The sequence below is a fragment of the Protopterus annectens genome, chromosome 10.part0, assembly GCF_019279795.1.
Source record: "Protopterus annectens isolate FY-2018-M chromosome 10.part0, PAN1.0, whole genome shotgun sequence".
NCBI lineage: Eukaryota > Metazoa > Chordata > Ceratodontiformes > Protopteridae > Protopterus > Protopterus annectens.
The window spans coordinates 1011084367-1011101866 of record NC_056744.1 but is presented as its reverse complement, the minus strand read 5'-3'; the positions used below and the strand labels follow the sequence as shown (position 1 = coordinate 1011101866).

Below are 17500 nucleotides of genomic sequence, written 5' to 3'. Positions count from 1 at the left end.
ATCTGAGATATATGTATGTGTGTGGGTGTGTATGCGTGGATTGGGGCAAGGGTGAGTTATAGAGATAGCTTGTAGAAGCGTTTGTGCAACTTTTTTAGTATTAAGGTTAGAGTATGGGTTAAGTTAGGTGACAGAAGGTGTATTTGTCTGTGTTTCTATATTTATGTATTTATCCTTTGCTCTCCAGGTTAGTCCCACTAGGCTAGTAGCATCTTTTCAGGGGAGACCTGAGGTGGAATTTATATTACTAGGAGAATTTGGCCAAGGCATCGAGGAACTTCCCCTATACTTTCAATAGCGACTATGGGATCTTCTACATCCACCTGAACTACCACCAACTCAAGCAGATAGGACCTTGGTTTAACATCGCATTTGAAGGACATCACACTCAGGAGTGCAGCAGTGTCAGCAATTGATCTACCTAGTGTAGAAATAGAACCCACAGCCTTCTGCACCAAAGGCAACTGTGCTACCTGTTGCGCCACTGACAATATATGTTCTGTGTCTGAGTTATGTTTAGTAGTAGTGTTGAGAGAAGGGTTTTTCTAAGGTAAGGTGTATGTCTGGGATTAGAGGCAGGGGCAGAGTTATAGTTAGCATGTATTAGATAGGTGAAGTAGGGGATTGAAGTCTATATGGCATGGAAGTAAAATGCTAACCCAGTAATGGTACTGTTAGCAGAGAGACTGGAAGTAAAGTTAGGTTAGGAGAGGGAGGATTTAAAGGAGTGAACAAAGATGCAGCCATTTTTTTCAGGGATTTTTTTTTTTAGCCAGTTGGTTTGAACAGTGTTCCTATATAATCTTTAAAGCCAGCATAAACAGAAGTGGTCAATGTTCGGGACAACAGGTGTGCATTCCACATAGAATATATCGGTATTAGATTAAACTGAGATTTAAGATGTTGCAAAGAGAATCCATGGTTTGTGTCACTGAAACTACTCATGCAGAAGTGCAGATAATTATTAACAATGCCAGTACTGTATTCTAATTGCATTAGATTTAATGTTTTATTTTTTGTTTCATTAGCAGCTTGATGAAAGAATGATGAAAGGTTTGCGTCTGTTCTGTGGATGAAACCATAATGACATGACTGCTGAGAAATGTAATTGTGATCTGTTTTGTACAAATCACTTTGTCTCCTATGGTTGATTCTTTTAACCACAAATTGTGGTTTACTTCATATCTTTAAGGTTTTAATCAACAATTATAGCCATTCTTTTATTGGCTAAATCACTTTTGAGACACTGAGTGGGTGTGCCTGTAATTCAGCTTTCATTTATGCAATACAGTGCAAAAGTGGTTTTGGGGTGATTTCCCAATGCTTTATAAGATGTTACTACATGAAGCACCTATATGAATTATCAATCCTCATGAGTGATAAATTCCAATGGTATGTTGAATTATCATTCTGCAATGTAGTCATAGCTGAAGTCTGTCTTGTTAATTGTTCTGTAAATGACGTTCTAATCTGTGGAGTTATTATAAGAACTACCGCTGTCATGTGAAATAGTTTGTCCAGTATTTTTAGAATATTTTACACCACCATTAAATAATCACAAATCCTGAAAGGTTTGGCTTTGACAACTGTCACGCAAGAGTGTCAGAGGAATACCCAGATATGCATTTATGGCTAGCATGCACCTATTTACCTATTTATCTGTTTGTGAACCAAACATTGATACCTGATTGGAGAATGAACATTCTCTAGCAGGGTGTTAATGTATAGGTAATGCCTGCTGAAAAATGAGCCCACCGCTTCACGGTAGCACATTAAACTGTCATGGAGCTCAGACTGTAAGGAAGCTAAAAGCCACCATTATTTTACACTCGCAAAGCAACTCTTAAGTGTATGTGTGTGTGTCTGTGTGTGTGTGTGTGTGTGTGTGTGTGTGTGTGTGTGTGTGTGTGTGTGTGCGTGTGTGCGTGTGTGCGTGTGTGCGTGTGTGCGTGTGTGTGAATGTATGTGTTTATGTTTCTGTTCTGCAACTCCCTCTGGGAATGTTTGGGGTTATCAAAAAGCACTAGAAAATCATCAGACAACCTATGTAGAAGATTCTGTAGGAATGAGAAGTGTACTAATTGGTTCTCTGACAGAGTAGCTGATGCATAGTACAGACTACCAAATTACATTAAAGCAAGTACTAGTTTAGATATTTTTAAGAACACGCTGGACACTTATTATGGGAACAAGTGTTTTGGTATATTGGCAAGCTAGAAGGGCATTAATTCCCTTGATTGAAATATTTGTATGTATGTATGTAATGTGAGACTATGCAATCTTGCATGCATGAAAGTAGAATTATATATGTTTATGAGAGAGAGAGAGAGAGAGAGAGAGAAAGAGAGAGAGAGAGAGAGAGAGAGATTGATCGAACAGTGGCAGCAGCAGTTAAAATTAAGAGGTACGTACGGTGGATATAAAAGGTATAAAGAAGACAATGCTGTAATTAAATCAAAAGGTGCTTCAACAAAGTATTAGTTTAAGGGTGTGAACACACAACAAAGTATTAGTTTAAGGGTATGCACAATTATGCAACCAACGTATTGTACGTTTTTTACTTTTTATATTTTTCCCTTAACAGATTTGTTTGTTTTTCAATTGAATTGTACAGGTTATAGGTCACATTAAAGGTGGGAAAACTTTTGAAATGATTTATTGTGGTCTCATTTTTTTTATATCACAACAACCTGGCATTTTAACAGGGGTGTGTAAACTTTTTATATCCACTGTATATCTCTCAACCTTTTATCTCAAGAAATCCAGATAAAGCCTAAAATAAAGGGGGAGGGGGCAAAGACTCAAAAATAGGAGCAGATTTTAAACACTGCTGTTACTAAATTAGAAAGTTACTAGACTAAAAGGATTTGTTTTAGCGTGCATTTTCTGTAGGAAATAAAGCCTGAAAGCCAAATGTATGTCATTATTTAGTTACTTCAGTCCCCAATGATTTGCCAGCAAATCACACATTTTATGTGTACATCCCTGGTCGTGCATTACTTACACAGTAACACACTCCCTATTGGGCATTATTGCTCATAGGTTCATAGGTTCATAGGTTGGTACTAGGCTATCAGCCCTAGGGCCTATACAAGCCTAGCCATAACAATTCCCTGGCTATTTCTTCCCACTCTATTTACTTCCCTGGACCCCTGTCTAGCAGGGTGACTGACGTGATCCCCGGGGTGAATTTTCTTTCTCCCATCCAATCGTCAAGGTTCCTTTTGAAGAGGGCCAAAGAGGGACTCTGCTTGACATGTAAGGGCAGTCTATTTCAGAGTCTGGGGAGTCTCTGGGCCAGGAACCTATTCCTCCAGCATGTTTTGTTTATTGTGATGACAAGGTTTAGATCCCTGCAGCGTATGGCTCTGAGGGATTGGGATTTCTTTAAATGTAGCATGTCCAACAGCTCTGGGTTTGACATGGCCTTGTATGTTAAGCAGAGATTGCCTCTGAGTAGACGATATACGACAGAGTATAGCTGGAGTTTTTTAAGGCGGTCAGTATAGGGCATCTGCTTTAGGCCTGCGATTATTTTAGTGAGGTATTTCTGTGGCCTTTCCAGTTGTTGCAGATGTCTTGAGAGGTACATACCAAATGGGGCGTTGTATTCTATAATGGGTCTAATGAGGGATGAATACAGTGGGACAATGACCTCCTTTTTTCTGGATGAAAAGCCATAGTGATGAGGTGTACCACATAGAACGATTTCCTGACTGTTGTGGCGGTGGTTATCGAAGGTGAGACCACTGTCCACCTGTGTCCCTAAGTCTCTTATCACACTTTCGGTGTTTAGTGTACTGCCAGCTATGTGGTAATTCACGGGTACATGTTTTTTCCCAAAGGGGATAACTATACATTTCTTGGCATTGAGCTTGAGCCCATGGCTCTGGCACCAAGCATCTGTTTCTGTAAGGCCTTTTTGTAGAGTATCCACATCATTTGGGGATTCAATAATGGCTCCCAGTTTGCAGTCATCTGCGTACTTTGTTAGCCAGAGTCCCTTATGGTTGGCCTGTACTTCAGAGAAGTAGATGCCAAACAAGAGCGCTCCCAGGACTGAACCCTGAGGTACTCCACTTGTCACTTGTCTGAAGCTGGATTTGGAGTCACCTACTTTTACAGTGTAGGTTCTGTCAGTAAGCCAGTTGGCAACCCATTGGGTGACGTAGGGATTAATGCCCAGAAAAGTAAGTTTATCTATGATTCCAGAGTGGGGGATCGTGTCAAAGACCTTGGCAAGGTCTAAATAGGCTGTGTGGGCCACCTTACTCTTGTCCATGGCTCTGGAGACTGATTCAAAAAAGTCAATCAGGTTCAGGAGACAAGATTGGCCCTTCACGAACCCAAACTGGGTGGGGTCCAGTGTTTGAAGGTTGCCAATGTCTTTGTTTATAAGTTCCATGATAATACGCTCCATGGCCTTGCAGATAAGGCTCGTCAGACTGATGGGATGGTAGTTTCTGGGATCCAAGTTGGATCCCCCCTTGTGGAGTGGGATAACTGTAGCTCTGCGCCCCACATTGGGCACAAAACCTGAGGTGAGGCTATGATTAAACATGACACTTAGGTGAGGTGCCAGTTCATATTGTAGTTCATGTAGTACACAGCCCGGGATGTCACCTGGTCCCATGGATGCTGTATTCTTAGCTTTGGAGAGTGCTGTTTTTACCTGTGTGGCTGTTATTACTGGAATTTGGCAATCTTCCAGTATTAAGATGGGCCATTTAGGGGGTAAGAGGGGGGTGAAGTTGGCACTGAATCGATCTGCCAGGATATTGGCAATATCCTTGAGATCGGTATATTTAATGCCATTCTGTTTTAGCTCAGAGCAGATCTGAGCATTGCCATTTAGATTCTTGACATAGTTATAGAATGCCTTGTGGTTGTCTTTGGAATCCTTGGCAATTTTATTTTCGTAACTAGCTTTGGAGGATTTTATGAGGCTGGTAAGGGAGTTTTTTGCATCCTGGGATTTTCCTCTTTTCTGCAACAGTTTCTTCCTTTTGTTGCAAAGTTTGTTTATGGCAGGGGACCACCAGATTGGCTTCCTTTTTTTGGAGGAGAGCATCTTGGTTCAATTTGGGATGGCACAATTCATGCATGAGTGGATGTACTCGTAAAGTGCCTTAGTGTAGGATTCAGCAGTCAAACTTTCAGTTCCAGTCTGCATGGGTGTCATGAAGTTTTTTCACTTCTGACTTGAGTAGCAAGACACTGGCTTTGGAGAAGTTTTTTATGGAGGTTTCCTTACTGGGGGGGGGGGGGTGGAGGTGGGATGTGGATGTTAAGGGTGATTAGCTTATGGTCAGACCTGACTCATGAGAGGGTGACCATAGGTGTGGAGCATCGATTTCCCATGCTGGTAATGACCAGCTCTAGGATATTGGAGCCCCTGGTGGGACTATGGATTAGTTGATCCAGGGCATTGGAATTTATGAATTCCAAGAACCGTTGGGCAAAGGTGTTGGTACACGAGTAGTTTTGCCAGTTACTGGCAGGGTAGTTAAAATCACCCAGTATTAGGGTGTTTGGTTCTATCTTAATATTTTCCAGTATGTTTAGAAAGGTGCAGTGAGAATCTTGGGGCATGGTGGGGGATCTGTAGTAAGCTACAATTTGGACTGCAGTCTTACCTAGTGTTAGTTGCACCTGGAGAATTTCAGGCGCATTGTGTTGGGCAACTAGCCTGGAGGTGTGAATATCCTTGTGAATATGGAAACTTCTCCACCTTTAGTGTTTTGGTCCTGGTTTGGTGGCCGAAAAGTGTGGTAAGAGTTGTAGCTTGGTATTGCAGGGGTGCTCTCTGGAGCCTTGAACCAAGTCTCAGTTACTGCACAGATATCAATGTTCTCCATTTTTAGGAGTGCCTCGAGAGAGTGCATTTTGAGGTTTAGACTTCTAGCATTGAATAGCATTACCTTCAGATTTTGCATGCTTGTACCTGTTACGGTGGTGGTTTTGTCCTTTGAACTTTGTCTAAAAAAGGCACTATAGGGGTGTCAAGAGCCTTAGCCTGTAACCTGAATCCCAGGGGCGACAGGTGCAGACCATCTCTGGCAAAGCATCATGGTCTGTCGATCATGTCGTCCCAGGCAGACAGATACTGGCTCCCCTTTGAATGACACCAGAAGCTTAGCCAATTGTTGAAGTCAATCATTTTGTCCTTAGATTGTTGTGTCATTCTGGGTGAAGGCAGGATGCTACTCAGGGCTAGGGTCATACCTGCCTGGGCCACATGATCTGAGAGCTCTTCCATGTCTCTTTTCATGTAGTCCAGCGAGGTACGCTTCAAGTCATTCACTCCAACATGGACAATGACAGAGTCATATTTGTACTTGCTGTGGAGTTACTTGACTGCATGTGTTATGTGGTGGATCCTGGCACCCGACAGGCAGCTGACTGTAATTTTCTCCTTGTTCAACCTGGTGAGTGGGACATCAGTGTGCCAGACTATAGAGTCATCTGTGACTAAAGTGTTAGGTACATTGTCTTGCCTTAGGGGCTGTTGCTGGGTGGCACACTGGTGTTGTGAGCTATCTGACACTTTGGCTGTGATTGGTGTTTGTTTGCGTTTCAGCTTCAGAGGTCTTTGTTGCTTGGGCAGGTTACAGTTAAGGGCCTCCGCAAATGTGGATTTAGTGTTGCTATGTGTGGGTGTTGGTGGTGTGGGTTTAGAAGGGCTATGTGTTGCTTGAGGTGTAGTGTGGGTGTTAACCTTCTCCTCTTGACTGTCTAGCACAATCTTGGGTGGAGAGAGCTTTGCTTCCAGTTTGGCTATGTAAGTGCATCTCTCACAGGTTGCAGTGTTGGGTGGTAGGAGGACAGGGTTATCTGTGTACATGAGGCAATTGCTGCATTGCCCCGGTATGCCCAGATTCACCAGGTGGACAGGAGAAATCACTGGAAGCTGACCCTTGGACATTCCTGGTTTGGTGCTTTTTTTTTTTTTTTTTTGTAAAGTACAGGTGCTGTTTTCCCTTACCTTAGCAAGGTACTTTGCAATTATAGGCTGTTTAGTGCCTACTATTAATTTTTCCTTATTAACAAGGAGAGTTGAGTGCTTGTATCAGTTTAAGGCTTCCTAGTGCTTTCCAGCAGGTATTAGAGAAAGTGCTAGTCACAGGGATGCTTAAAGGTAAGATGAAAAAAAATGCACACTGCAGTGTGCACTAGAGAAGTTAGATGTGAAAGTAGGTAACTTAAGTTTTACCTGTTTAGAAAGTTAAGGTTTAGTGGAGAGTTACTATTTTTAAAACAGCAAGATGGATTGAAAGTAGTGGTCACTTTTGTATTCTGGTACTATGGAATACAGTAGGATGGCCAATACATTTAAATAGTTGAAGGGGAGTGATTTCAAAAATGATAATTTTGTGATTACTCATACAAGCCAGTGAAAGCAGAGAGGAAATGAGATATATGGTCAAATTAACATAAGAGACAGGCAACTAGAAAGACTGTGGTATTTAACAAGACAACTGGAACTGGGTTGAAGGGTGAGGAAACATTTCTGCCTGACTCAGAAGAAACAGAGCTGTGGTCTCTTTTGAAGTTTTAATATGCAGTTAAAGCAGAAAAAACACAAGGTAAAGAAACCTACCAAGCACAAATGCCTCCTTTCATATATGACAAAGCATTATTTAGATAAATAACATGTACAAAGTCACATTGTACACAAATGGAGATTTATGGACTCATTGCAAGCCCTACACAATAAAACTCATTGGTAGCTCCTCAACTAAACCCCATGCCAAACTGACAAATAGGAAACCCCAGCATAAGTATATTATTAAACTGATTAAATAATTTTCCTGCTGCAGGTGTTGCCTGGAAGCAGTAGCACATAAAGTGATTGTTATATGCAGTTTTTAACCATTAATTGTCATCATTGCTTTTCTTAATTTAAATTGTTTTGCTGATGACACATATCACTTTGCTAGAGAAAACAATCTGCAGTCTCTTTTTCTGTAATTACACTCTATAGCCAGTAACTGGCAGTGTTATTGCTTGGCACACTTCATCAAAGAAAGAGCACAAGAGAACAGAAAATATAGCCCAGACAGGTATATTCCGATGGTGGGGATGCCTATATCAATAGGTAAGGACATGTCATTTATACATCTAACAAAACGGAAAGTAGATAAATTCAACATTTAAATACTTCTTGACATGAAAAGTACTTGGATGAGACATTCTCTTCATTGACACACATACACATGCATTCTGACCCCTGCACTAAACCTGTAGGATGATACTTTTGGAAGAAAGAGACAGAGATGTGTGAGGAGATGCTTCTTCAGTGAATGGGTTGTATCTGCTTAGACCTGCCAAGTAAAAAACAAAATACAGTGATCAGACTCAAAATAACCCAGAGCTGTCTGAATTCATTGCTGCATGCCAACATGAGGGTGTGCAGTAAAAATCATCACAGTGACATCTGTAACTAGACAAATGAGGACACTGACATCAACTATCAGTTTTTTTCCCTTGATTTCTTTGTTTTTACAACTGAATACAGGTTAGCTTTAGAGCTACAATTAACTCACTGACTTCACCATGCAGTTTTGTTTATTTACTTAACTTGCAGTTTAAAGCTTGTCATTTTTTATTTTAGGATAAGCTTAAAGCTATTTGCACATTTGTCAATTGTTCATGTGCCATAAATCAATGAAACCTTTCTTTCAGCATCTTTAGTTACTTATTTGTGTAAATCTCTTCACCTTATAATGTTGATTAGTTTGTATATTATTTATTAATTAGGCAGAGATGGACTGACATGTATGAGAAAGTGAAGGATAAGGGGAAAATTATTTAATGGCTTTGGAAAAGAAGAATTTAATATAAGAAAGATAAAGCACATAACAAAGCACTGTTGTTTCATTGAAGATGATATATAACAGTGCAGACAAATTTGTCAAATGTCTACACGATGCAGTCACATGTAAATAACCTTCAATAGATAAGAAAAACAAAAGCAGTGGCTTTATACTCTTATTGACTATAACCTTGGCTGGAAATAAGTGATGTATAAGTATGCAATGACCTGCTGAAAACACTTTTTTAGCAAAGAAATAAACATAGATTAAAACATTTGTTACATTTTTCTTCCACAGGGTGAGACATTTGCTCGTTTGACAGATGGACTTTCTGAGACGTACTGGCAAAGTAATAGCGGTGAGAAACCTCACTGGATACGTCTGCACATGAAGAAAGATATAATTATCAAGTGAGCCACTGAAGAAATTTCTTATATTTCTGTTGACGTTCTACATCCAACATTTGGAATCTGTGACTGAAACTGAGTTGGTTTTATTAGCTTATTGCATTGAAGTTGATATTGGCTAGGTAACATTAAAAAAAATACTGTGACACAAACTATCACTCAGAAAACTTACATATACACTGAGTTTGGATCAGCGCAGTGGAATTGTATGGTGAATTTCTACCTTCTGGTAGAAGCAAACTTGGTAATATTTCTTGACCTTGACTGTAATATTACGAAATAAGCAAGCAATAATGTCTAAAAGGGTAGGAATTATAGAGAAACAACATACCGGTCAGGCATGTTATGAGACCTCTCCACCTTTGGCAGGTCCAATATATTATTGTGCTTAACAGATGGTCTCTATGTATAAATGCATATTTTAATTTTAAAGTATGTTTTTGTTTGTTATTGTTTTTAGTCAATCTATTCTTTTTCCCTTACTTATTTACTGTGCATTATTTCACAGTGCACTTTTTAAATGTTAGATAATAGTAAATATGAATACCTAACTACACATCCGGATGACTGTGTGTGTGTGTGTGTGTGTGTGTGTGTGTGTGTGTGTGTGTGTGTGTGTGTGTGTCTGTTTGTGCATTTTACATTTTTCTAGAACGCAACACTTAATCTGACTGGAGCTGTGGCATATTTATTTATTTACTTGCTTACCTTCATGTACTTTTGTATTTGTTCATTTACTTGTTTGTATTTGTTAAGTTTATCCAAAAGAACACAGATTTGGACAACACATCATATGGTGTTATTATAAGCATTGTTTTGACATACCCAGACTGTACTTCCTTGACTGAACTGGTGACGTGGTGGTTGGGTCTTGGGTTATGCATGACATTTTATATTGCATTTCATAGCAATGATTGCAAAAAGTAACATTTGGCATTTTTGTTCTTTTCTGACTTGTCTGGAGATTTGACATTCTGATTTATATTTTATAAGTGGCGCACATGAGTACAATCTAGAGCTCTTGTGTGCTAATAAGCAACATTCCGCAATACCAGTTTGTACCTTTTATACTGGGACTGTGACATCATGGAGGAACTAGGTGGATCTGTAACATTCTGAATGCTACTTTATAGGAATGTCAAAGGAATATGTGCAAAATGGGTTTTATTTACAAATTGCAATGTGGAAACTGACAGCTTATTTTTTTTGTTTGCTTTTAATTTTAAATAGCTGTAGCTTGACATTTGATAATAGATCATCAGGATATAAGTCTGGGCTGAAGTGTATGGTGGAGTAAAGGTTAGGATCATGGAACTGGTCAGAAAACTTACAGAGATACTGTTTCACATTGTAAGGAGTCTACACTGTCTGTTTTTATTCTTAACAGGCTTTATGCAGAGCCAATGGCAAGGTGTTTCTGAGATTTGGCACATTATTTTCAAGAATATCGGAACACCATTTAACTTAAACAAGATAAAGTGTGCAACCAAAGACAGAAGTGTCCAAAGATAACTGCAGATTCAGCAATGACTCATGCATAACTGCATTGTTGTTGACCGTAGCGTTAGATAGCCGTAGAAGAAACAGGTTTGAATGCATCCTTCGGATGAGTGCAGTAGATGAACAATATCTCATATATGACTGCACTGCTATAGCCTGTGGTAAATGGTGCTATGCACCAAAGGTGAAAGTGCAGCACGGGCTGATTTCAGCAGAACTGAACAAAGTTCTGCAGAGCATTGTATGTTAGACAGAGGGGAGCTACACAACCAGAGATGTTACAATTGTTTTCTGAAGGCAGTCACTGGTGTTACAGATTTACAGATTATTATATTTATTAGAAGGTAAACATGTGTCACATAATCTCTGGGTTTATGAGACATTTACTTTTTTCATGTTTGCTGTATACCACAACATAGTTCTGACAAGCTGTTCTTTGAAGCTAGAGCTTTTCAACTTTTTTATTTTTTTTAAGCCATTTTAGCCCTTAACGCCCTTCTCCAAGTGCTTCCACCTTCTCGGTTTGCCTGGGAGTTCCCCGACCATAAAATCCCTTGGCATTTCCTATAGGAGATGGATTGCATGCTCTTAGGAGATATATATTTTGCCTCTCATGCATGCCTGTGAAGATAACACTGCTGAATTGTAATACAATGACAGTAGTCAGTAGTGTTGGGTGCTGGAGCACAAAGAACACTGTTGCAAACTGCTAGTTATTGGTTTAAAGGCAATGCAGATGGGTGCTGGTGTACTGATTGTATCTCTGGGGGTTACAACGCAGAGAGGTAGTTAATGTGTGAACAGCTCTACTGTTTACTAGATGTTGCTGGATATTAGTGCAAAGGCAACACACATGAGTGTGAGAATGGTGATGCCACTGCTAGATATTGCTTTGAGATATGAATGCTTGATGTTACATTAACAATATTGTCAGACATTTGTGTGGCTATAGCACTCCTGTAACACTGCTAGTTGTTGGCATACTGATCACATTGCTGTATGTTGGACTGAAGAGAGAGTTACTGGGTACTGGTGTGAAGACAGCACTGCTTGGCATTTGAGGCAGACAGAATGTAACTGGATAGAAAGTTCTGCTGGGTGCTGGTACAGAGACTGCTGTATGTCAGATGCTGCTAAAAAGGCAGCATTACCAGGTGTTAGTGCATACTGATAGCACTGCTGAGTGCTTATACAGGGACGGTACTAAGTGGTGCTAATGAGGTAAAAGTGATGTTGTGGTGTTTGTTCAGCTACAGCAGTGCCTAGTATTGGTGTGATGACAGTACTCCTGAAGTGTCAGTGTGGAGGGAGCAATTCTAGGTGTTGCTACAGTGGCGTTACTTTGTGTTAGTGTGCTGACAGTATTTATGGGTGGCAATGGGCTAACAGCATATTTGGAGTGTTAATGTAAAGTCAGCAATTCTGAAAGTTGCTATATTCACTATGTCTCAGTGTGCTGGTACTGAAACTGGTTTACTGTGGAGACTACAGTTTTCGGTTTTGCTACAGTAGAAAAACCTCTCTGGCTATTGATGTGGCACTGCTAGGAGTTAGGTAATGTGACTGAATAACTGGGATGTTAATATGGAAGAAGCAGTTGTGCATGTTGGTGCATTGAAAAATACTTCTAATTGTAAGTATTATAACAGTATTGCTTAGTGGTGGGTGTGGTGGAAATGCTGTTATGCTGTTGGACCAGAAACGGCACTTCCGGGATAGCAAACAGAACTCCTAGATGTATGCAGGGAGAAACAATCTGCTGGGTTGTTGGTGCACAGAAAGTGTACCGCTGTGTATCGGTATATGGACAGCAGTGGTGGGGGTGCTGTTCAGAGACAACACTGTTGCTGTGTTAGCAAAGTTACACTACTGCTGGGATGTTGGTGCAGTAAAAGTACTGCTGCAGACTGGTAAAGTGACAATGCTACTTGAGTGGTGGTGAAGAGGTATAACTCTGAGATATTAATGCAGGGGCAACTCTGCTGGTGTAGTGATGCAAAGACAGCTCTGGGATATAGATGCAATGACAGTGCTGATGTGCTTTTGTGCAGAGATATAACTCTGCAACATTAATGCAGAGAAAGTATTCCTAATTTTACTCCTGCCCCCCCCCCACCCACCCACCAAATTCATACCTGTACCTCAGTTTAGTAATCACTCTTTTCCTAACAGCACCAGTAAAAAAGACAGACTGGCAAAGCCACACACACACTCACACACACACACACACACACACACACACACACACACACACACACACACACACACACACACACACACACATGCACTCGTGCACACACAGACACATGAACACACATGCACTCGGGTACACACACACACACACACACACACACACACACACACACACACACACACACACACACACACACACACACACACACATACAGTTCATACATTACACCTTAGATACTTACTAACCTGTGAGATCTCACTCATACACAGACACATACAATTACACACATACACACACACACACACGCGCACACACACACACACACACACACACACACACACACACACACACACACACACACACACACACACACACACACACACACACAAGCACACACACAGTCCCAGTGTCAAAAATTTAGGAACAAACAAAAGATTTTCAGAGTTTCTTCCCACTGCAGTTTACTTTCAGTATTGTACAATTCATTTCTTCCACCACTCAACAAGTAGTGCCTTCACTTACAGACACATGAACACACATGCAGTTGAGTCTACACACACACACACACACACACACACACACACACACACACACACACACACACACACACACACACACACACACACACACACACACAGTCCCAGTGTCAGAAATTTAGGAACAAACAAAAGATTTTCCTTCAAAATTGTACAATTAATTTCTTCCACCACTCAACAAGTAGTGCCTTCAACCAGTTCTGACAGCAGAAAAGATACTCAGTGACTTGTACACTCAATAAATGGTACGGGGCGCACACACACACACACACACACACACACACACACTTATATATATATATATATATATATATATATATATATATATATATATATATATATATAGATCTACTTTATAGGTTCATAGGTTCATAGGTAGGTACTAGGCTATTGGCCCTAGGGCCTATATAAGCCTAGCCAAAAAATGTACCCTGGTTTTCGCCACCCAAGAAAATTATTTTCCTGTGCCCCTGTTGAGCAGAGCTGCAGAAGTGATCCCTGGGGTGAATTTCTCATTTCCCATCCAATCATCAAGATTTTTCTTGAAGAGTGCTAATGAGGAGCTCTGTTTGACATAGATAGGTAGCCTGTTCCAGAGTATGGGAAGTCTCTGGGACAGGACTCTATCCCTCCAGCATGTTCTGTTTATTGTGGTGACAAGGTTTAGGTCCCTAGAGCGTGTAGCTTGGAGGGATTGGGATTTCTTTAAGTGGAGCATGTCCAACAGCTCTGGGTTTGACATAGCTTTGTATGTTAGGCAGAGATCGCCCCTGAGTAGGTGATATCCAATTGAGTAAAGCTGTAGTTTTTTGAGACAGTCTGAGTAGGGCATCTGTTTGAGGCCAGTAATCCTCTTTGTGAGGTATTTCTGTGGTCTTTCCAGTTGTTGTAGATGTCTTGTGAGGTACATACCAAAAGGGGCGTTGTACTCTATAATGGGTCTAATGAGAGATGAGTAGAGGGGAACAATGACCTCTTTTTTTCCTGGATGAGAATCCTTTTGTGATGAGATGAGCCACATAGAAGGATTTCCTGACCACTGTGGCGATGTGATTATCAAAGGAGAGACTACTGTCCACCTTTGTCCCAAGGTCTCTTATCACATTTTCGGCATTAAGTAGACTACCGGCTATGTGGTAGTTCATGGGTACAGAGTTTTTACCAAAGGGGATGACAATACACCTTTTGGCATTGAGCTTCAGGCCATGGCTTTGACACCAGGTATCTGTCTCAGTGAGGCCCTTTTGTAATTTGTCCACATCATTAGGAGTTTCGATTATGGCTCCTAGTTTGCAGTTATCTGCAAACTTTGTTAGCCAAAGACCTTCTGTGTTAGCCTGCCCTTCAGAGAAGTAGATACCAAACAGGAGAGGACCCAGAACTGGACCCTGTGGTACTCCTCTTGTCACTGGTCTGAAGTAGGATTTGGAATCCGCTACTTTCACAGTGTGGGTTCTGTCCGTGAGCCAGTTGGCAACCCATCTTGTGACATAGGGATTTATACCTAGTTTAGTGAGCTTATCTATAATTCCACAGTGGGGGATGGTGTCAAAAGCCTTGGCGAGATCTAGATAAGCTGTGTGAACCATTTTACCCTCATCTATGGCTTTGGTGACTTCTTCAAAGAAGTCAATCAGGTTTAGGAGACATGATCTGTCTTTTACAAATCCAAACTGGGTAGGGTCCAGAGTTTGGAGATTACCAATGTCTTTGTTTATGAGTTCCACGATGATACATTCCATGGCCTTGCAAACCAGGCTCGTCAGGCTAATGGGGCGGTAGTTCCCAGGGTCCGTCGTGGCTCCCCCTTTGTGGAGTGGGATAACTGTCATGGTGCGCCATTCACTGGGTACAACGCCTGAGGTGAGGCTGTGATTGAACATGATACTTAGGTAGGGTGCCAGTTCATTCTGTAGTTCATGTAGAACGTAGCCTGGGATATTGTCAGGTCCCATGGATGCTGTGTTCTTGGCTTTGGAGAGTGTGTATTTTACGTGTGCAGCTGTCATTATAGGAACTTTGCATTTTTCTGGTATAGAGATGGGCCCTCTAGGTGGTGAGGGGGGGATGAAGTTAGCACTGAACCTATCTGCTAGGATACTGGCAATATCAGTTGGTTCTGTATATTTAGTACCATTGCGCTGTAACTCAGAGCAGATCTGAGTGTTCCCATTGAGATTCTTGACATAGCTATAGAATGCTTTGTGGTTGTCTTTAGAGTCAGTGGCAATTTGTTTTCGTAACTAGCTTTGGAGGATTTTATGAGGGATCTCAGCTTCTTACTGAGGTTGACCAGGGAGTTCCTCCAGTCATGGGATTTTACTCTTTTTTGTAACAGTTTTTTTCTTCTGTTGTAGAGTTTGTTTATGGCAGAGGACCACCAGATTGGCTTCCCTTTTTTGGAAGATAACATCTTGGTTCTATTAGGGATAGCATGATCCATGCACTCGTGTAAGTGCTTATAAAGTGCATTTGTGTAGTATTCAGCAGTCATACCTCTATTGTCCGTCTGCATGGGTGTCATGAAGTTTACCACTTCTGTCTTCAGAAGGGTGAAGTTGGCTTTGGAGAAGTTTTTTTTACGATGGTTTCCTTAATTGGGGGTGGGAGTGGGATGTGGATGTCTAGGCTGATTAGCTTGTGGTCGGATCTGACCAACGAGGAATTGACCTCTGGTGTGGAACACTGGTTTCCCATGTTGGTAATGACCAGGTCTAGGATATTGCTGCCCCTGGTGGGGATGTGAATAAGTTGATCCAAGGCGTTGGAATTTATGAATTATAGAAAACGTTGAGCAAAAGAGTTGGTACATGAGTAGTTTTCCCAGTTAATGGTGGGGTAGTTGAAATCACCCATTATTAGGGTGTTGGGTTGTACCCTAATACTTTCCAGTGTATCAAGAAATGAGGAGTGGGAATCCTGGGGCATGGTGGGGGGTCTGTAGCAAGCCACAATTTGGATTGCGGTCTTGCCCAGAGTTAGTTGCACTTGGATAATCTCAGATGCATTATGCTGTGCAACTAGCCTGGAGGTGTGGATATCCTTAATGAATATGGACACACCTCTGCCTTTAGTGCTTTGTTCTGGGTTAGGTGGCCGAAAGGTGTGGTATGAATTGTAACCTGGTAATGCAGGGGTGCTCTCTGGAGCTTTGAACCAGGTCTCTGTCACAGCACAAATGTCAATGTTCTCCATTTTAAGGACTGCCTTGAGTGAGTGCATTTTCAGGTTTAGACTTCTAGCATTGAGTAGCATTACCCTCAGATTTTGCTTGCTTGTACTTGTTACGGTGGTGAATTTGTCATTTGAACCTTGCCTAAAAAAGGCACTATAGGGGTGGCAAGAGCCTTAGCCAGTATCTGGAATCCTAAGGGTGACAGGTGCAGGCCATCTCTGGCAAAGCATCGTGGTCTGTCGATCATGTCGTCCCAGGCAGACAAATACTGGATCCCCTTAGAATGATACCAGAAGCTTAGCCAATTGTTGAAGTCAATCATTTTGTCCTTGTACTGTGGTATCATTCTGGGTGATGGCAGGATGCTACTCAGGGTTAGGGTCATACCTGCCTGGGATACAAGATCGGAGAGCTCCTCCATGTCTCTTTTCATGTAGTCCAGGGAGGTACGTCTCAGGTCATTCACACCAACATGGACAATGACAGTGTCATATTTGTACTTATTGTGGAGTGACCTGAGTGCATGCGTTATGTGGCAGATCCTGGCACCTGACAGGCAGCTGACAGTAACTTTCTCCTTGTTTAGTCTTGTGAGTGGAACATCAGTGTGCCTGACTATAGAATCATCTATGACTAGATTGTTGGGTACGTTGTTATGCCTTATGGGCTGTGGTTGAGTGGCACACTGAGTTTGTGGGCTATGTGTCATTTGGGTTGTGCTGGGGGGTGGAGTTTGCTTGCGTTTATGCTTTAAATGTCCCTGATGCTTGGGCAGGTTTTTATTGAGAGCGTCCGCAAATGTAGGTGTGTGTTTTGTGTTTCTATGTGTGTGTTTTGGTGGTGTAGGTTTTGAGGGACTATGTGATGAGTGT

At 41.4% G+C, this 17500-nt stretch overlaps 1 protein-coding gene across 2 annotated transcripts in view; it reads left to right on the top strand.

Moving 5' to 3' along the window:
* LOC122813452 (E3 ubiquitin-protein ligase HECTD3-like) overlaps nucleotides 1-17500 on the top strand; it is a 726610-nt gene that overhangs the window by 247244 nt on the left and 461866 nt on the right. For both annotated transcript variants that reach the window (XM_044085768.1, XM_044085767.1), the window contains exon 5: nucleotides 9114-9226. In XM_044085768.1, coding sequence (XP_043941703.1) covers nucleotides 9114-9226 — 113 coding nt within the window. The remainder of the gene's footprint in view (nucleotides 1-9113; nucleotides 9227-17500) is intronic.